Source organism: Stenella coeruleoalba (genome assembly GCF_951394435.1).
Source record: "Stenella coeruleoalba genome assembly, chromosome: 9".
Taxonomy (NCBI): Eukaryota; Metazoa; Chordata; class Mammalia; order Artiodactyla; family Delphinidae; genus Stenella; species Stenella coeruleoalba.
Genome location: NC_137155.1, coordinates 43,250,372 through 43,271,364, shown reverse-complemented (window position 1 = coordinate 43,271,364; position 20,993 = coordinate 43,250,372). Strand labels below are relative to the sequence as shown.

Sequence of the window (20,993 nt, the reverse complement as noted above, 5' to 3'; positions counted from 1 at the left end):
TGTAAAAAGAGGGACGCAGACATCTGGAGGCGCCTCTAGTTGGAGATGTACATGTAAAAGAGTGAAATGTTTGTATAAAATCTCATAAGGGCAGGAGCATAGTTGAAGTGGCAGTGAAGTTTATTTTTCCCAAGTGGTGCCTTTCAACAATATTTTAACATCTTTTTTTTTTTTTTTTTTTTTTTTTTGCGGTACACGGGCCTCTCACTGTTGTGGCCTCTCCTGTTGCGGAGCACAGGCTCCGGACGCGCAGGCTCAGCGGCCATGGCTCACGGGCCCAGCTGCTCTGCGGCATGTGGGATCTTCCCGGACCAGGGCACGAGCCTGTGTCCCCTGCATCGGCAGGCGGACTCTCAACCACTGCGCCACCAGGGAAGCCCTCAACAATATTTTAAAAGATAATATATTGACATTATGATTGTAAGCCTGCAATGAAAAGATGTTAGAGAAAGCAATGCGAAAGCATGACCCTGAGGTATATAAAGGAGGAGCTAGATCAAGATCATTGCAACTTCTTATATACTTACACTCCCACCAGTCAACAGTAGTCTTTTCTCCCCAGCTCCACACACAGGTCCTGCCTCATACATGCTCCCTTCATGTTAGATCCTAGCTCTGTCTTTGTTTACGGTTGAAGAAAATGACCCTTCTCTTTGCACCTATATTTGAATGTTCTCAAAAGAAACATAAGCTTTAAAATGCATATACCTAATCATGTTGAGTCTTTATGATTCTCATTGTTTCTAAAACAGGCAAATCACATAATTTGTGGAAATGGTATCACTGGACTAGTGGGTCAACTCCTTTGGAGTGGGCGGGTGTTGGCCACTTTTGCCTTGGAAAATTATATTCAGTTAGGAAGTATCTTTGGTGTTTTCAATGTTATAGGAAAAATTACTCTTTGTAGAAAAGAAGGTTCACGATGCTTTGCCTTTTTGGAATTTAGTCAATTAGAAATTGTCAGATTTTTCTTTTGGTCTCATTTTATGCCATAGTCTTTGCCACCTCTGTTATCATTTGATATACTGACGTGGAAGGATCTTTAGGTGACTTTTAAAAAGAAACTCTTTTATTGTGTTTGTAAAATCAATGGTACAGGGTGTTCTCAGTATAAGGGTTTTTTTAAAAAAAATGGTATTGTTTATTCAGTAAGGCTCAAAATCGATTTCAATTTTATGTGTACATTTATGTGTTGCAAAAATGAAAATGCTTAAGATGTAAGCAATATAATAGAGTGAGAAAGCCAAGGATTCCTGATTGCATCTGGTAGTAGATGTGTTAAGCTTGCTGCTGTTCTTTGTCATCTTACATCGTCTCTTTACCACTACTGAAACTTGCTCCAAGAAGGTCCTTTGTAGTGAATTCAAAAATCAAGAGGCTTCTTTTCAAGTGTTTATACTTTTTTTTTAACTTGTTACTTTTGTATTCCTTACAGATGTGAGCAAACTCATTAATTTGCAACTTTTTCCTGCTCCTGCTTAGCCAGTAAATCATCAAGCTGAGTTAATCCTACCTCTAAAATATCTCTTATACCCATTTTTTCTTTTTCTTTTTCTCTGCCACTGCCTTGGTTCAAGCTCATTTACTTTCTCGAATGAAGTATTGCAATTTGTTATTTAACTAATTATTCCCTCAAGTTCTCTCCCTACCAATCCATCTTTCAATGTCCAATCGGTGATTTTTCTACAGCCAGGATGACCTACTTAAAAGCAAAACATGCCGAAATTTAGGGATTCCCCATCATATATAATAATAATTTTAAATGCCTTCACAAATTGACCCTAGAACCTTCATAATTTGACCCTAGCCTACCTTCTTCAGGTTCTGCTGACTTCTTGCAACCTTTTCTTCTCTTTATCCTCCCAGTCAATTCTCCCTAATGTTCAGAGGTAAGGAACAATTTTCCAATCTTACGTGTGACATGTTCCTTCTCAACTTTTTACTTTTACATGGTATGTTCCTTATACTTAGGAGAACTTCTCTGGCCTATTCACTATCTGTTGAGGTTCTGAACCTCTTTTTTATCTGCCAGATCTGAGTATCGTCTCCTCTGTTACATCTTCTCTACCTTTTAACTTTGACTATGACTCCAAGAATATCATACATAGTGTTGGTTACATCACACTGCTATTTGCTTAACTGATTTCACTATTAGATTTTGAACATCTTGAGGGCAAGAACCATGTTTCATTTACCTTTGTATTACTATTATTTTACTGAATATTAGCGGAATCTCACTATATAGTTATTGAATTAATAAGACAAAATGAATCAGTGTTTTGTATACTGAACAGATCTGGGGACTTTCCTAAGGACCCTCCCTGATTTTTCATGACTGGTATTCTCTTTGAGACATTGCCCTGAAAGGGAAGAGAAGAGAGAATAAGAATATTGAAGGCAGTGTTGATGACTACAACCTGCTTTGATTCTGTACCCAAACTGAGATATTCCAGAGAGGTTTCTTGACTGTCTGCACCACTGGAAGCTGTTCACATCACACCATTGAAGGCTAATACATTCATTGCATTTGATAGTTGAACAGTTTAATAGATGAACTTATGCTCATGTCTTATTAACCTGAGTTTTACTATCTACTCAACTTGTTATGTTTTTAGATTGTTACAGCAGCACTTTCAAAAGTATATATATATTTAAATTGTTTGCTTTAGGTTTTTGGTTATATAAAAGGGAGATTTTCTTATAAAGATACCCTTTGCTCTCAAATCCTACTGTAAGTTATTCATTTACATAAAATATTAGCCAGTGGAATTCAGAGATAAAATGTTTGAGGATGATAATAGTTAGAATACTAATGTTGAACACTCATCGTGTCCAGGTGACTGTCCATTAGTGCTTTAAATGGAGTGTCCTATTTAATTCTCAAAACAGCCATGTGAGGGAAAGCGGCATCATTCTCCTACTCTGTAGAAGAGAAAAACAGAAGTATAAACAAGTTAAGCAACTTGCCCACACTATACAGCTGTGAAGGATCACAGCCTGGATTGGAATTCCCGGGTGTCAGACTCCAGAGTCATAATCACTATAGCTGTGGAGAGTATAATTTAGAAGTAAATTTCTATTCTACCTGAAAATCAGAGGTTGTTCTGCTATCAGAATCTTAGCATCCTCTTCAATAGGTTGGTTCTTTCTCCTTGAAATCTGACACTTCCCTTTTTTTTTTACTCCCTATATGCTGCTGGTAAATGAACTCTAAATCCCTTTTCACTTCTTCTTTGGGACAATTTCATTACTGCTTCATGAGCCAGCGCACCATGATGCATCTCATTACAGCCCCTCTCCTTGATCAACTGTGTTGATGATGAGACACAAGTACCAAGCCATTACCAAATGCATGCTTGTATTTATTCTTTTTGCTACCTGAAGAATGGGAAACTATCTATGTAATTCTAGAGATTAGGATATGTATTCATTTCTTTTATACTAAAGATAAATATAGAGGCTGCAATAAGAACAATGCCTATAGAATTAGGCAAGTACAGATTTGGATGTTTGACCAATTGATTAAATTTCATTGAAACAAAACAAACAAAGACAAAAATAAACTCTAAAATCAAAAGATCTGCACTACTCTTATCAGTTAATGTTTGTCTTCCTAGATCGCATTTTAAATTCCTTAATGGAAACAATTGTCTTATACAGTATGTTTCTTGCTAATAATGGGTGATCATAAACATGTTATTTTGTTTTGGCCAGATAAAATATACTACAGCCTCCTTGCCAAACTAACTTTCCTTATGTGACTGTGGCTGTGGACTACCAAAAGCCTATAGTACGTCAGTCGACGTATTTCTGAGAATCATACTATTATAAAGCTTATGGTGATCTTGAAGTAAAAAAGTAACATAATCGTTTGTAAAATTTTATTTTAAGAGTGTTTGGATTTTGGTGCTGAGAAGTAATTACTTTAGTGTGATTTATGTTTGAATTTAATTTGCTTTATTCATGTTAGGTGGCCTTTTTCTCGTCAAATGTTTTTATATAGTCTTTCTGTCATGTTTAGTGGCTTTTATCCACCTACACCCCCTCTCTCCCATCATTGTATGAAATAGAAGTGGTACTTTATCATGGCCTAATAAATATTGGCTAGGTGCTGAAGGTACTTTAATTCCCAGCCTCTGAGAAAGGGCTTGGATCTTTGTGTTGGGTGTTCTCAGATACAGAGATGTAAACGCCATTTTTCTGTTCCATTTGCAGGTCACATGTGCCAATTTAACAAACGGTGGAAAGTCAGAACTTCTTAAATCAGGAAGCAGCAAATCCACATTAAAGCATATATGGACAGAAAGCAGCAAAGACTTGTCTATCAGCCGACTCCTGTCACAGACTTTTCGTGGCAAAGAAAATGATACAGATTTAGACCTGCGATATGACACCCCAGAACCTTATTCTGAGCAAGACCTCTGGGACTGGCTGAGGAACTCCACAGACCTTCAAGAGCCTCGGCCCAGGGCCAAGCGAAGGCCCATTGTTAAGACGGGCAAGTTTAAGAAAATGTTTGGATGGGGTGATTTTCATTCCAACATCAAAACAGTGAAGCTAAACCTATTGATAACTGGGAAAATTGTAGATCATGGCAATGGGACATTTAGTGTTTATTTCAGGCATAATTCCACTGGTCAAGGGAACGTATCTGTCAGCTTGGTGCCCCCTACGAAAATAGTGGAATTCGACTTGGCACAGCAAACCGTGATTGATGCCAAAGATTCCAAGTCCTTTAATTGTCGCATTGAATATGAAAAGGTTGACAAGGCTACCAAGAACACACTCTGCAACTATGACCCTTCAAAAACCTGTTACCAGGAGCAGACCCAAAGTCATGTGTCCTGGCTCTGCTCCAAGCCCTTTAAGGTGATCTGTATTTACATTTCCTTTTATAGTACAGATTATAAACTCGTACAGAAAGTGTGCCCCGACTACAACTACCACAGCGACACACCTTACTTCCCTTCTGGATGAGGATGAATGTAGGGGTGAGACTGAAGCCTGAGGAATTCAAGGTCACATGACAGGGCTGTTACCTCAAGAGGAAGGTCCCATCTGTTGCCTGGAATGTGTCTACACTGCTGCTCTCGTCAACTGGCTGCAAATACGCTCGTGGAAAACAATCTGATGTAATTTCTGCCCAGTCAGCTTCATCTCTCAGTATAGTTGTAAATCACCACAGATTCTAAAGCCACACTTGAAGACATGCTCTCACACATAGATGTACACAGACACACTCTCATATACATTTCAGCTGGCATCCGTCATGATTCTTGTCAAGAGGGCTTTCGTTGTCTGACTCATAATGGTTCAGGATAAACGATCATCAAGCAAAAGGATTAACTAGACAGTGAATGGTTTTTAGCACTTGCTGTTATGGAAATCTCCTTTAAAGTCTTGAGTACATGCTAATCAATAATCCCCACTCATGCATTTCTACTGCTTGGAGTAGCTGTACTGGTAAATACTACTGTAGGAGTATATGCTTGTTAAAATTGGAAAAAAAAATGTGTCTTTAGAGCTCAGTATTCTTTATTTTATGAACACAACAAGTGTAGTAACTTTTTCCAGCATTCAGTAGGCACATTCAAGGTGATACGAGATGGCTCTTTTTTCTATGGAGGGAGCCTGTTCTCAGTAAAGATGAGCAAACATTTGGAATTTACACGTGGGCAGACACTGGATTACAGCTTTCATCACCAATCATTGGACTTTTGCAAAGTTGAGACCAGCTAAGGTTGCTTAAAATAAGTTCTGATCATTATATAAGAAGGGAAATGCCTGACAGACACCATGTAAGTTATGTGTCTGTCTTATCTTTACTACACATATTGTAACAAATTCAATATCCTAGTCTTCATTTGTATGAATGGTTTGTATTGTACATAGTTTAACCAAGTGTTATTTGAGCTGCTTATTAATATTAACTATGTACTTGTCTCTCTGCTTGTTATTGGTTAAAAAAGAAAAAAAAAGGATATGAGGAATCCATTCTATCAATGTAGCTGTGAACCCCATTAAAAAGACAAACTTAATGTACAAAGCATTTATTCAGCTCAAGTATTGTTGACAGCTATACATATACAACATTACAGTCTGTCTGTATTTAGATATTTTATTTCTGGACAAATGAAATGTACATAAAAATAAAATGCTTAAATTTGAGTTTCAATATGTACTTGTGTAAGATGGTGATTTAAATGGTTCTGACAAGAAAAATGTGTTGGAATACAGTCATGGTTTTGCATCTCATGTCTCTAAATTTGTACAGAACTATCTAAATTGCTATTAGTTGCCCAGTCAAAACAACTTAGGAGTTTAAGTCTCAAAACTGGGAAACAGTTGTGGCATTCAGTATTACATACATTTTTGGTTTGCCGTCATGCTAGTTGTCCAAGAATACCAAAAATCAATGAACATAAGGAGATGATTGAGGTCTCCTAAATTAATTATAGCTAGTTGTTGTTGTTGTTGTTTTCTTGTACAGCGTCTTTATTTAGCAGAATATTGAGAAGGTAATTTTTTTTTTTTCCTTAAAAGAAAGCCAAGATGTCTGAAGATTGTGGCTGACTTTCCCTGATTCTACTGTATTGACTCAATTGAGAAAATTACAATTACAGTGAAGGGCTTCTATGCTCAATTTACATATAGCAAAAGGGATCGATTTATCTATATAGCATTATTTTGGGGCATTAAGCTTTACTTTTTAAAACTAATTACCATACACAATCCCAGCAAAATAAACAGAAGAAAAAATATGTAAAGTAATAACCCATACTTAAGGTCACAAATTGGGGATTGGGATATGAAAATTCTCAAAGGTTAACCAAAGAGGTCAAATTAAGAACATTCACCCATTCTCATTTTCCCTTCATGCTGCATAGGGGTAAGTATGTTTTCATACAGAGAATAATAGAAGTTCTACAGGGAACCCAATACCACAGAGTTCTAAAGTGAGAACTCAATGACTGATTTGACTGAAGAGAGCCTTTAATTGCCAATTAAAGACACATCATTCTGTTAAGTGTCCATCTCTCAAAATCCTGCAACATAGCTAGACAACCATTTATATCAATGTATTAATTAATTTGCTGTGGAATTTAGAAGCTGATGTTACAACAGACTTCTCTGGCACAATTGGCAGGAAGAGCTTCCTGAGTCCCAGCTGCAGAACATATTTTCCACAGATTAAACCTTGTTATTCTGGGGTTTATTTATCAAAGTGATCACTTAAGAGTCAGTTCTCTCTTAACAAAAAGGAGGATAAGTAAGAAGGCAAAAATCTTTTCTTTTTTTTTTTGGATCATTTGATTAGTGGCCTGTGACTTTCATTATGTGCTGTAATCTGTCCTGTAATCCAGCATTCAAGATAAGATGAAAATATGTTTCAGAAAAAAAAAAATATGCTTCAGTCTTCACCCATCTGCCCTACTCTCCAAAGTTCTTATGAAATATTGCTTTTACATTTTTATAAACATATAGAATGCAGCTAATTAACAATGCATTGAATTATTTTTCTGTAGTTTTTCTTTAGAAGAAAAAGGAGAAAATTAGCAATTCCCTAATGAAGATTCCAATTTTTAAAAATTTAAACTTCTAAGACTTTTTCTGGGCCTGTACTCACATATCCCTAACTCCTATATCATCAGCACCTCCATCTGTGATATAGAAAAGTTGTGATGATATAGAACTTTGATTCAAAAGATTATTTGTATCTAATATACTTCTGTTTTAGACAAGGAAGAGGATGAAGAAAGATGATGAGTAAGAAAATTCAAAGGTTCGCATTAAAAACTTTACTAGGCCAACTTGTTGCTTCGACAAACTGGTTAGTTAAGTTTTAGTTATGCTAGAAAATCATTTGTTATTTGGAAAAAATAAACTTAAAGCTTCCCTAAGGAAATTGCTTTTTCTAGAGTCTTAAATATTCTTTCACACCTTTGCTAAGATATAGAAAAAAAGTCAAGATGGAAATAGATAGCATCTGATGCAAACATGGGTGTGTCATCATTTATTGTTATTTTCAGAAACATTTTAATAAAATTGAAATTATTATAAAGAAATGATTATTGCAACTTCTCACCTCATGGAAGAAAAATGATACAAGTTACTGCTTTATCTATTTATGATAAAAAGCAATGAATTGTCATGGTATGGTTTCAGTTGGGCATTTTGGGGTCCATGACTCCTGTGAGAATTTCTCTGCATGAGTAGAAGGGGCATAACTATTAATAGTACAGTACTAAAGTTCTGGAAGTGATTATTCTGGAAGTAATTGAAATACTTGTTAAATTTAAAACTGTGGACAGGAGTCTTCAGGTTCCTACATTTCAGCAATAAACTGTAAGCCATATTTTTACACAGATAGATTAAAAAAATCATGAGAAGCCTGAGAAAGTGTTTGTCTTTTCCCTTTTCCCCACTGCTTTACATGTAAGCAGCAGCTTAACCGATATAAACAGCTCTTTGGAGAAACAATTTGCATCTCCACCATCAACTCTGAATGACAAGTTTTAGCCTGAAGCAAATTCAAATGGCTGTGTTTATTAACTTTGGAAAGACTTGGTTAATGTACTAGTTTCAGACATTTATTGATATTTATTATCAGTCTTTTTATCTATTTTATATTTATTTTTATCTTTATATTTTTATTCAAATAAAATGAAAATCAGTAGGTCAAAAATTAAACATTTAAACGCATTAATTTGCATAAAAAATATTACTATTTACCTAGTTTGTAGGTGACAAAAATTGAGGACCTTAACAGAACTGAATCCTGAAAAACTGATTGCTAGGTCAGCTTTTCTCAGGAGTCACATGCATATCAAAGAATGATTTCAGGGCTTGGGAGCATAAGGAAAACAGTCCTTCTCAATTTAAAATTGTGGTGTATCATTGCTTTTTATATCCAGTACTATCAGAAATACTTTTAAGTAACAAATTTACAGTTACTTTTATTTTTACTAGGATGGCAAAGAACAGAAATCCCATGAGAGTTTTAGTTTCAATGTGTTTGTGTGAACAAAGTCTAGAGAAATCACCTAAAATTAGGAGAGTACTTGTGCCAAGTAACTGGCCAAGTTTGATGGAAAGCAGTTTAATATTTATAATTCTGCATTTAGAGGATTATGCCCTTTATTACTGCTGGATTGCAGGATGACTGTAAAGGCCCTAAAGGCAAAGGATACAGAGACTTCCTTTCATTGGCTGTAGTGGCTGTCATGGTTGGAGGTGCCAAGTGTACATTCTCCCAAAATTAGACATACAGCCAAAGCTCTGTTCACATCAACCTCACCTGACAGTTGCTGGATTTCTAATTCCTAATTCTGTGTAAGGCGCCTCAATAGACAACTGGAATTACTGATTTTTGATACTCAAATTCCTTGACCCAAACACATGAGTAAATTTGGCCATTGAGAGAGTGACTATTTCAAGAAATAATGCCAGAAAGTTGTTAGAGAGCCTCTATTCTCAAATAAGTTTTAAATATGTATGTATGTATATGTAATATACATATATATCTACCATTGTTTCTGTTACTGCCAAGATTCACTTTGCCAATTTTCTGAAATTCAGTTTTATTATTACAATTAATTTCTTTTATGCACTTTATAAAAGTTTTCGGTAGAAGGCAAAAAAGAAATTGTGTACAGTGTAAGATAGTAGTCCGGTTTTTATTCTTTTACATATGCTGCCCAGTTTTCCCAACACTATTTATTGAAGTTTTTTCCTAAAGAGTTTTTATTTGTATGGTTTTAGAGCTATTTTTGGAGTCATTTTGTCTTTTAGAAGCTTCTCTGTATGATCAAAGACTGCATTCCATTGTCTCTGGGAGGTCTGAGATTCTCTCTTGCCAAGAATGTGCCTCAAGGTAGACTTATCCAAATTAAAGTTCCAAGTGGCCACCACAATTCCAAATTATCCAAAAGTTCACCCATTTTCCAAAAAGGCACAAGATTCTGATCCATAGGGGGTATACATATAGAAAGCAGGAGTTTTCTGAGCGAGATGGAGAAAAAGTTTTAGACCAGGTGGAAACCATCTTTGCATTTAGATTCCCTGAGAGTTCATAACTGCAAGGGGAGTTTCTTAACAGCTGTTCCAAAACACCGGGACTCACGTTTTCCTCACTTTTGAACAGAATGGGGTGACTTACCAAGAAGCTTTAACAAACATAATAGAGGTATGCACAATAAAGTGGGACAGCTCAAAATGCAAAGGCAGCAGAGCCTGGGCCCAAAAGAGAATTACCCTCAAATTCCAGGGTTGACAAGAAAGTAGTGAACTCAGTGGACTCTGTAGGTACCAGCATGAGTTTGCTCACTAGCCTCAGGGTCATACGGGGTCTTCTTTGGATCCCGCTCTTAATGCTATGAACTGGTAAATGTTCAGAAATAACAGAAGTAAGACCAATAAATCCCTGAAGTAGTAATTAATAAAAGTTTATTGTGCACACACCAAAAGGGCAGTTTGCAAACTGGCAGCACTCAAACCAGAACATGGAATGAGGATCAGGAGTACATTGTTATAAAGCAGCTTATGTAGTGAGAAGGCAGTGACTGTTTATTCTTCACAGTGACTGGTTATATTTGAATTCTCTTCAATGATAGGGCATTGGTTAGCGGTTACCTCATATCAATTTTGGGAAACGGTTTAAGTTTTGCCTATGATTTCCAGAGCCATAAGCATGAAATGACTCAGGTCAAGTTAGTGTTGCAAAATAAGCTAAATTAAGGTTTGGATTACTTAAGTGGTTTTGCCTGCTCAGGGAATTTTCAAGCCTGGTCTCCATTTGGGTTTGATTTTAACAAGAAAAAAAAAAATGGCTCCTGCCTGCTTTAGTGAAGATGGTGCCCACCAGCCTCCGTTGCCAGAGGGGATCCCAGCAAGCCCCTGCCCCTCAGTCGACCTGCTTTAAAATTAGCAAATAAGCTTCTTTCACACAAACTATGGCACTTTTTAAAGGGCTGCTTCTGTGCTGGGCACTGTGGCAGGTGAGTCTGTGTGCGGACCCTTTAAGAGCCGTCCTTCCGTGGCCGCAGCCCGTGGTTCTCGCGAGCTCATGGGCATGCGCTCTCTCGAGATTTTTCCAAGCGAGGCCTTTTAAGGGCTTGCCTCTCAGGTGCAGGTCTTAATAGTTGGCGTACCCGCCATGGAGTAGGACTCCTTCGGTCCTCAGGGAGAAGCTTCAGGTTCTGAGCTTGCTCAGATTGTGGGTCACCGTGGAAAGACTGTGTCTCAGCCTTCTACCTGCGTTGATGCGGTTTCCCTCTGTCTGCTCGCCCGCCGTGCAGCAGCGGCTCCACGAGTTTTGGGGGTTTTTCTCAAGAGAAAATCGTTCCCTATGTAGCTGTCGACTCAGTTTGTCCGTGGGAGGAGCCGAGTTCAGTATCTGTGTTGCCGTCTGAGCCGCAGTGCCTCATAAACCTGTTACGTGAGGTAAGCAGTTATTATTCTCTCTTACTTTCTTCACCCAAAAGAGAAAGGAGTGCAAGTTTCTGATAATGGCTAATAGTTGTTGAACACGTAAGGATGAGCCCTTGACTGTGCCCGGCCATTTCCGTGTGTCCCCTCACTTAAGCCGAGGTTATAGAGACTCTTCCGAGGCCCCCCTTGCCGTGAAAAGTCTGATGCTTGGAGACATGGAGTGACTTCGCCCAAAGCAGTACAACTCGTGATACATCCAGGAGTCAAATCCCATCTTCAGGACCCCAGAGTCTGACTTTGAAGCTGCTACTTCTCTCTGTTACTCTGTGAAAAAACGTATATGCAAAATTAGCACATCTAGGATGAACATATAGTATAATTATATAAAGAAGAGATGAAAAATTCCTTGAATCCATTTGTTTTTCTTCAGCGGCTTGCTGTTTCTCTTACTTGTCCAGGCCCCTCAGAGTCCCGTGTGGCCCGGTTAGTTGCCTCTGCGGTGGCTGGGCAGCCCAGGCCAGCCAACCCGTTGTGGCCCCCCAAACCTGTGTGTGTGTGTGTGTGTGTGTGTCAGTGTCACCGTCACCCAGTCCCTGCGTCAGAATCTCCTTTCAGGGAAATCTTCCTGTATGTTTAGGAAATTTCAGACCATGGTTTCCATTTTTCCTCAAAAATGAGTCAAGTAATTTTAATATGGTTTTCAGTCAGCTTTTTGTATCATTTCAAAATGTGTCTTTTTGCCCTTCTGCTCTAAGCTTTAAAGTCTTTTTCTCACAGAGGGAAAACAAAACCACATTTTATTTTCTATGTAAAGCTTAGTGGATGGGGAGATTGGGAAGGATTTGCTCAATCTTCTTTTCTGACATACTTAGTTTTTCTTTTGCTGCGTCTTATTCTTGAAACAAACACACCGAAAAAATTGTAACAATTTTCTTGCTTTAATTCCTCAAGTCTTTTAAAGACCTAGCTCTAAACACAAAAACAGGGATTTAGAATACTCTTAATACCCTGGCCCTCTGCCTGTAACAGTGATATGTGTTCCTCTTTTTTCTCTTACTCATGTTTTGCTCATGTTCAAAATTAGCACACTTTGAGAGAACCCCTAAGTGTGAAGGCAAGTTATACTCCATTGGTTTAACTGTCCTGAAATTCTATCATGTCGTAAATAATTTATGAGCCCTCTCTTCATTGTTAACTGAGCTTGAGCTCCACCTTTTCATTTTTCCACAGATTTTAGGGAAAAATCAAATATATCATTAAAATAACACTTGTGTTTCAATCTGTAATGTTTATAATATTTTACTGTACGTAAGTTATGAAAACTAAGGGATGAGTTGAGTTTACAAATATAGTTCTTCATTTTCTTGAGTTCACAGGTTTTTCCTTCCCTCCCTTTCTCCCTTCCTCCTTCCTTCCTTCCTTGGTATTTGCCAGCTATTTTTCATGCAGGGCCTTTTGAAGTAATGCTCCCAACCCCTCCATACATGCATTTACTTCTTTGGACCACGTGGGCTTTCCTTGACATAGGCAACTACAGCTTTCCAACTCGCTGCTTCTGTGAGTTTTTTTTTTTTCAAAATTTAGCAGAGTTATTGGGTTTGACCAAAAAAAGTGTTTGTTGCTTTCTCTTCTTTTAGCTTGGGTGAAGTATATAAAAAGGGAGACCTTGGAGCATTAGAGCACAAATTCTACTTTATATGTAATAGAAAAAGTTAAGATTATACAGAGCCAGTTCCTCCATACTCATTTCTCACACTCAGAATAGGTGCTCCTTGTTTACAGGGTGAAGAAAAGGAATTTACTCGTGGAAGGCAAGATTATAAATACCAGTATGATTCTGGGAAAGAGCCTCGTGCTCTCGGGCTTTGTTCTGAGAATAGAAATATTTGGGGATGGAATCTAGGGAAGCGGAAGTCTTGCAGCAGAGTTGAGATCGCTGTGCAGAGTATCTAGGCCATTGGAAATGGGATATAAAAAGTGTCATGAAAACAACGAAGTTTTCTTTTGTTATCTTAGAGTGGTGTAAACTTGAGAGAGCCCAGTATACCCACAAGGCCTTGAGTTTGGGACAGGATTGGCAGGAGCAGTCTACCAGACCTGACTACTGGAGCCCAGATGGATGTGTGTCCCTGGGAGGCCTGTGTGGGCTGATGAGGAATGAGGATCAGGTGTCATCTCTTGCCAACACCATGTGAAAGTTTTTTGTAATTTTGGGAATAGGTTGGAGAGCCCCTAGATAGGCTTAAATTGGCTTCAGTTGGCTGAGATTTTAGTGTTCTCCGTATGGTAGAGTTTGGGCTTAAGATAAAAATTAAGTTGTAGAAAGGTAAAAATTACATCTATTCCACAATTGATAATGTGACTTGAAATTAACATCTGCTAGATATTTTCATTCATTTGATAGAAGGTGTTGCTATCTGTTTTGTGGAAGGTGCAGCCCTAGCACACTGATTCTGAAACAGACATGTTTTAATCTAGAGATACCTATACTGAAGGACAAAGTAATTTATTAAAATGCAGGAGGATTTTGTGACCTATATGATGATTTCCATCCAATATAAATTTTTTTTTTATAGCCATGACTACTTAGTCTTCTTTTTTTAATTAATTAATTAATTTTATTTTTGTCTGTGTTGGGTGTTCATTTCTGTGTGAGGGCTTTCTCTAGTTGCAGCGAATGGGGGCCACTCTTCAAAGCGGTGCGCGGGCCTCTCACTATCGCGGCCTCTCTTGTTGCGGAGCACGGGCTCCAGACGCGCAGGCTCAGTAGTTGTGGCTCACGGGCCCAGTTACTCCACGGCATGTGGGACCTTCCCAGACCAGGGCTCGATCCTGTGTCCCCTGCATTGGCAGGCAGATTCTCAACCACTGCACCACCAGGGAAGCCCCAATATAAATCTTTAATTTTATATTGGCTTAAATAACCTTTATAAATAATGGTTTTGGATGAAAGGGATAATTATAGAGATATGAAGGAGATGGTGAAAAGGTAAATATTTTCAACTCACACCTTTAATCATTCTTTTTATCCTCCCTTTCTCAGTCATGTTTTTACAGGTTATGAATAAATATAGAGCTTATTTCCAAGCACTGGCACACTGAAAGGAATAGAATGTTGAGGATATTTTACAGGGCCCTGTCAAGGGAAATGCCTGGTAGTGAGAATAGAGCTCAACCTAACTCAGGCTTCAAGTCTAACACTCTTTCCATTACACTGTAATTATACTTTGCCCACTCTTCTTAGGAGCTCCTGCTTGTATATTTGTTTAAAAAAAAAATGTTTCTAGAACTAGATTCATGGTTTACAAGCGTGTTCCAAGAATCCCTAAATTTCCAAAGAGGTGCCTTCTGAGCCTTTAGAGGGGGACATGGAGGCCAAGGAGGGGGTGGTACTGAGCCATCTGCTTAACTTTTCACTCAAGTATTCACTTATTCATTTGACACAGATTTATGGAATGTCTACTATGTGTCATGCATTGGTATAGGTCCTGAGGATACATCAGTGAACAATACAGACAAGGTCCCTGCCCTCAGGCAGCTTAGAATCTAGTGGAAGGAGAAAGCATTTACCAAATGAATATATTGTATGTCTGGTGGGAATTAATACTATGAAGACGAACGAAGCAGAGAGAGAGTGTAGAGGTTTATTAGGTTTTTTCTTTCTTTCTTTTTTTAATATTGGTGGTTTGGAAAAGTGGCTCATCTGTGGTGATATTTGAAGACAGTGATGGAGGTGGTCATATGGATACCTAGGGCAGGAGCATTCCATGGACAGGGAAAAGCAGTTGCAAATGCCTGAGTCAAAGGCTGGCTTGGTGTGCTTCTAAGGAAAGGCAAAATGGTTAGAGTCACTGGAACGGAGTTAGCACTGGAGGGAACCTTTGGAGGGTTTAGAGCAGATGAGTGACTTGATGTGATTTATGTTTTAAAAGGACCACTCTGACTGCAATGTGGAGAACGGAATATAATGGAGGCCAGGTGTGAAGCTACTGTAATAAAGCAGGTGGGAGATGATGATGGCTCAAATTTAGGACATAGGGGTAGCAATATTGGCAGTGAGAAATCACCAGATCCTGGATATAGAACCTAGGATTGACTGATGGACTGGTTCTGATGTGTGAGAGAAATCAGTGATGCCTTTTTTATTTTTTATCTTCAGGTTACATATAAAGATAGATGCTTTGTAGAAACAAACATTTTAACACCTGCTTTGGAATTAGCTGGAAGTTACAAATAAGCATGCCCCTTCTGATCTTGATTAACTAATAAGTTTGTTCTATCTCTTTGGAACTGTGGAAGGGAAAGGAATTCATTTTATTTTTTGAAAAGTCCGTATACTTTGTGCATTCTGACAGTCACTTTATTGCTCTTAAAAGCATTGTGAGGTTTGATGTTTCTGTCTTTAGATGTTGCATTTTAAAAATACATGAAGAACTCTTTCATATAGTATGACTTGTACTGATCCATTGTGAAAATCTGAGGGAAATATGCTTTGATGTAAATTGGAGGGAACAAGTAAATAGGAAAATGTACCTGTAAATTCTTCATGTTCACTTTTAAGCTCAGTTAATGTCTATGCAGACCTGCATATAATCTGCAAGTAGTGTATGGGTTCCAGAGCTGACTTTTATGGAGGCCAAGAAATTCTGCCAATTGTATACATATTCCTTTTTTATTGGAAGAAAGATCCAAATTTCCATCATATTTACAAAAGTTTTTAAAAGTAAAAAAGGTCAAGAACAGCAAAATTGGGTAATAAGATATTATGAACTGATAGGCCGAACCTATGTTAGCAACAAAAGGAAATTTTGAAAGATGTTATGGAACATTACTTAAAAGTGAATCTATTTTATACTTAACCACTTGCAATTTTAAAAATACTTTTGATATGGCTAGAAAAGGTTTTCATTTTAATATTTAACCTCTGAATAAAAATTGAAAAACTAATTTAAACTTTTAAAATATTACCTCATCCTAAAATGTCTGGAAGCATATTTGAGGCATACTTTAAAATCAGGTGTTGGCACCAGAATTATGTTAATCTACAAGCCTTTTCAAAATCTGTGAATACTAACATTAGACCTGAACTCAGTTTTTCCAGAAATGTTCAATCAAAACTCTGAAAACTGAGAGTCTACTAATCACGAAATGGAAAGGCTATAGTAATTCATATGTCTAGAAAAAATGGACTGTGTAATGCTCATGTAATTATGTCCTGGCTAGTGCATTTAATCCATATAGATGTACTATCAGACAATTGATTCAAAAGTATTGTGCCTGGAGATTGAATATGTAGAATTTATATTCATTTAGAAATTTAAATATATGTGGTAGTTGAATAGCCAGTTATAGCCATTGGTTGATGCTGACTCTTATGTCATTAAAAAAACAAAACAATAATAAAAAATTTAATTGTTTCACTTCGAATATGGGAATTTATATTCTCTTAAGCCTCTGGGATAACATGTAGTGCTCTCTTGTTATAGAATAATTGTTAGCTATAACAGTGAAGTGTCTTAAATACTATATTTCTAAATATATTGCTGTGAATGATTGATCCTGGGGAGGATGTAGGTCTATGCCAAATAAGACTATTGCGGGGAAAAAGAATTAGTATATTTTCTTCACAATGATGTGTATTTAATTTGATGGCTAAATACAATGAATTTTGCATTTTCCAGCATATTCGAATAGCATATATCTGACTTTGTGGTCAGTTCCTGTGGCTTACATCTCTATATTTGTAAAAAAAAAAATGTGTTAGTCTTGAAAACAAAGTGGAAATAAAAGTATAAAGGATCCGAAGTTGTCCTTAACTCTAATACCTGTATGGCTAAAATTTCTGAATCACCAATGTATTTTGAATTGTTGAGTGTTCTTTTCTGGTAATATTGTAGCAGGCACTGACGGTGACGGTGTCCTGCCCAAGTCCATGCTCCCCTACCACTTCAGTCCATATTAGCTCAACTTCCAACCGTCAGTACCTGCATTTTTTTTTTCCCCCAAAGGCTTTCTCTGTCTACTGGAGCCTGCTTTGCTGCTTGTGCAGCAGGTCAGATGTGCCCAGGAACTAACACTCTGCAGGAGCACAGGGACAGGCTTCCAAAGATGACTGGAACAGCCCTCAACCAGTGATCCTCAGGTGGGATAATTTTTTTTATGTGTGCGCTGTACACTGGTTCACCAAATCCCACAGTAGTAACTTACTTCGTGGAGCACACCTTATTGAATTCCCTTCTCTGTCTCACTTTTTCACTCCATTACTGATGCCTTCTATAATCATCTCCAGTATAACCTACTTTCATTCAAACCTTTGTCTCAGGAAATGTTTGTGGGAATCCACATTAAGAAAAAAGTAGATTTCACAACTTGTATTCTATTGTGATATTTGCTTTTGGTCATAAATGTAATATCTTTTTATGAATATAGACTTTAAATCACGTTAATTGAGGTATAAAGTGCAATCATTTTAGGTGTATAGTTCAGTAAGGTTGTGTACAACTGTAACTGCCACCATCACAATCAAGATACAGAACATCTCCATCACCCTAAAAATCTCCTTCATACCCCTTTGTAGTCAATCCTCCACCACACTCAATCTGCCCTCTCTCATTACAGGTTAGTTTTTCTTCTAGAATTTCACATAGAGAAAATATTTGTCTGGCTTCCTTTGCTTTGAATTATGTTTTTGAGATTTATTTGTTGTGTGTTCTATGAATCAATAATTTTATTTTAATTGCTAAGTAATATCCCATTGTATAGAAACACTACAATTTGCTCATCCATTCACACTTGGGTTGCTTCCAGTTTTGACTACTAAGAAAAAACCTGCTTTTTGTGGACCTGTTTTCATTTCTAAGCATGGAATTGCTGGGTTGTAATTCCTGGATTTGATGATAAAGTTATGTTATACGTTTTACATTTCTGCCAACATTCTATAAGAGTTATAGTTGCCCTATGTCTTCCTCAACACAAGGTATTGTCAGTCTCTTTAATCTTAGCAATTCTAGTGGATATATAATAGTGTCTCAATATGATTATGCTTTTAATTTTAATTTGCATTTTCCTTATGATCTCTCATGACGTTGAGTGTCTTTTCAGATGCTTATTGGTTATTTAGATAGTTTGTTTTTGTTAAGTGTCTGAAATACTTGCACATTTTTAAATGATTGAGTTTAGAAATTTTTAATATATTCTGGATACTAGCTTTTAGTTATATGCACTGCAAATAATTTCCCTTGGTCTTAGCTTGCCTTTTCATTTTCTTAGTGGTGTCTTTAGAAGAGCAGAGTTTAATTTATTGGTTTTTTTTTTACGGGTAGTGTTTTTTGGTGTTCTGCCTAAGAAATCTTGGTCGGCTTCCAGAAGCATTAGAGTTTTACTTTTTTTGTTTTGACCGGTGATGCATTTGAAGTTGGCTTTTGTTTGTGGTATGAAGTAAGGGTTGAAGTATTTCAAGAGGACATACAGTTTTTCCAGCAACAGTTATTGAAAAGACTATCTTTTCCCCATTGGATTATTAGGACAACTTTGCAAAAATTAATTGAATGTATATATGGAGTCTCCTTTTGAACACTGTTCTGTTCCATTGATTTATATGTGTATACATTTTGTTTTGATTTCATTTTTCTTCATTTTGATATATTTTATGTTTCTTTATCATTTTAGGGATCCATGGTACACTTAGAAATGGTCACCAAATATTTGTGAATTTTTCGGACATTTTTTGTTACTGATATTTGCTTTAATCCAATTACAGTCAGAATATACTCAGCATGGTTTCAGTGTCTCGATTTACTGAGATTTATTTTATGGGTCAGCATATGGTTTATTTTAGTAGCTGGTTCATATGCACTTGGCAAAAGTATGTGTTCTGCTATTGTTTGTTATAATGTTGTATAATGTCATTTATGTAAAGTTGGTTGATAATGTTTAAGTATTCTATATCCTTACCAATTATGTGCATATCTGTTTTCTCTATTACTGATAAAAGAGTATAATAGCCTGAAACTATTTTTTTGAATTTTATTTTATTTACTTTTTTATACAGCAGGTTCTTATTAGTCATCAGTTATATACACATCAGTGTATACATGTCAATCCCGATCTCCCAGTTCATCACACCACCACCCCCAGCTGCCACCGCTTTCCCCCCTTGGTGTCCATACGTTTGTTCTGTACATCTGTGTCTCAACTTCTGCCCTGCAAACTGGTTCATCTGTACCTTTTTTCTAGGTTCCACATACATGCGTGAATATACGATATTTGTTTTCCTCTTTCTGACTTACTTCACTCTGCATGACAGTCTCTAGATCCATCCACGTCTCAACAAATGACCCAATCTCATTCCTTTTTATGGCTGAGTAATATTCCATTGTATATATGTACCACATCTTCTTTATCCATTCGTCTGTCGATGGGCAGTTAGGTTGCTTCCATGACCTGGCTATTGTAAATAGTGCTGCAGTGAACATTGGGGTGCATGTGTCTTTTTGAATTATGGTTTTCTCTGGGTATATGCCCAATAGTGGGATTGCTGGATCATATGGTAATTCTATGTTTAGTTTTTAAGGAACCTCCATAGTGTTCTCCATAGTGGTTCTATCAATTTACATTCCCACCAACAGTGCAGGAGGGTTCCCTTTTCTCCACACCCTCTCCAGCATTTGTTTTTCGTAGATTTTCTGATGATGCCCATTCTAACTGGTGTGAGGTGATACCTCATTGTAGTTTTGATTTGCATTTCTCTAATAGTGAGTTGAGCAGCTTTTCATGTGCTTCTTGGCCATCCGTATGTCTTCTGTGAAGAAATGTCTATTTAGGTCTTCTGCCCATTTTTGGATTGGGCTGTTTTTTTTTTTAATATTGAGCTGCATGAGCTGTTTATATATTTTGGAGATTAATCCTTTATCCGTTGATTCGTTTGCAAATAGTTTCTCCTATTCTGAGGGTTGTCTTTTCATCTTGTTTATGGTTTCCTTTGCTGTGCAAAGACTTTTAAGTTTGATTAGGTCCCATTTGCTTATTTTTGTTTTTATTTCCATTACTCTAGGAGGTGGATCAAAAAAGATCTTGCTGTGATTTATGTCAAAGAGTGTTCTTCCTATGTTTTCCTCTAAGAGTTTTATAGTGTCCAGTCTTAAATTTAGGTCTCTAATCCATTTTGAGTTTATTTTTGTGTATGGTATTAGGGAGTATTCTAATTTCATTCTTTTACATGTAGCTGTCCAGTTTTCCCAGCACCACTTATTGAAGAGACTGTCTTTTCTCCATTGTATATCCTTGTCTCCTTTGTCATAGATTAGTTGACCATAGGTGCATGTGGGTTTATCTCTGGGCTTTCTATCTTGTTCCACTGACCTATATTTCTGTTTTCGTGCCAATACCATATTGTCTTGATTACTGTAGATTTGTAGTATGGTCTGAAGTCAGGGAGTCTGATTCCTCCCACTCCATTTATTTCCTTCAAGACTGCTTTGCCTATTCGGGGTCTTTGTGTCTCCATACAAATTTTAAGATAATTTGTTCTAGTTCCTTAAAAAATTCCATTGGTAATTTGATAG

General features: G+C 37.1%; 2 protein-coding genes across 11 annotated transcripts in view; both read left to right on the top strand.

Annotated features, from left to right (window-relative positions):
• Positions 1 to 6,477, top strand: part of NXPH1 (neurexophilin 1) — a 412,148-nt gene extending 405,671 nt beyond the window's left edge. For all 6 annotated transcript variants that reach the window (XM_079932575.1, XM_079932576.1, XM_079932572.1 and 3 more), the window contains one exon: positions 4,216 to 6,477. In XM_079932575.1, coding sequence (XP_079788701.1) covers positions 4,216 to 4,977 — 762 coding nt within the window. In that variant the 3' untranslated portion in view covers positions 4,978 to 6,477. The remainder of the gene's footprint in view (positions 1 to 4,215) is intronic.
• Positions 6,478 to 11,101: 4,624 nt separating this feature from the next.
• The window catches only part of LOC307191209 (uncharacterized protein), a 773,147-nt gene continuing 763,255 nt past the window's right edge, over positions 11,102 to 20,993 (top strand). For all 5 annotated transcript variants that reach the window (XR_013829639.1, XR_013829640.1, XM_079931055.1 and 2 more), the window contains exons 1-2: positions 11,102 to 11,442; positions 17,439 to 17,572. The gene's annotated coding sequence lies outside the window, so the exon portion shown is untranslated. The remainder of the gene's footprint in view (positions 11,443 to 17,438; positions 17,573 to 20,993) is intronic.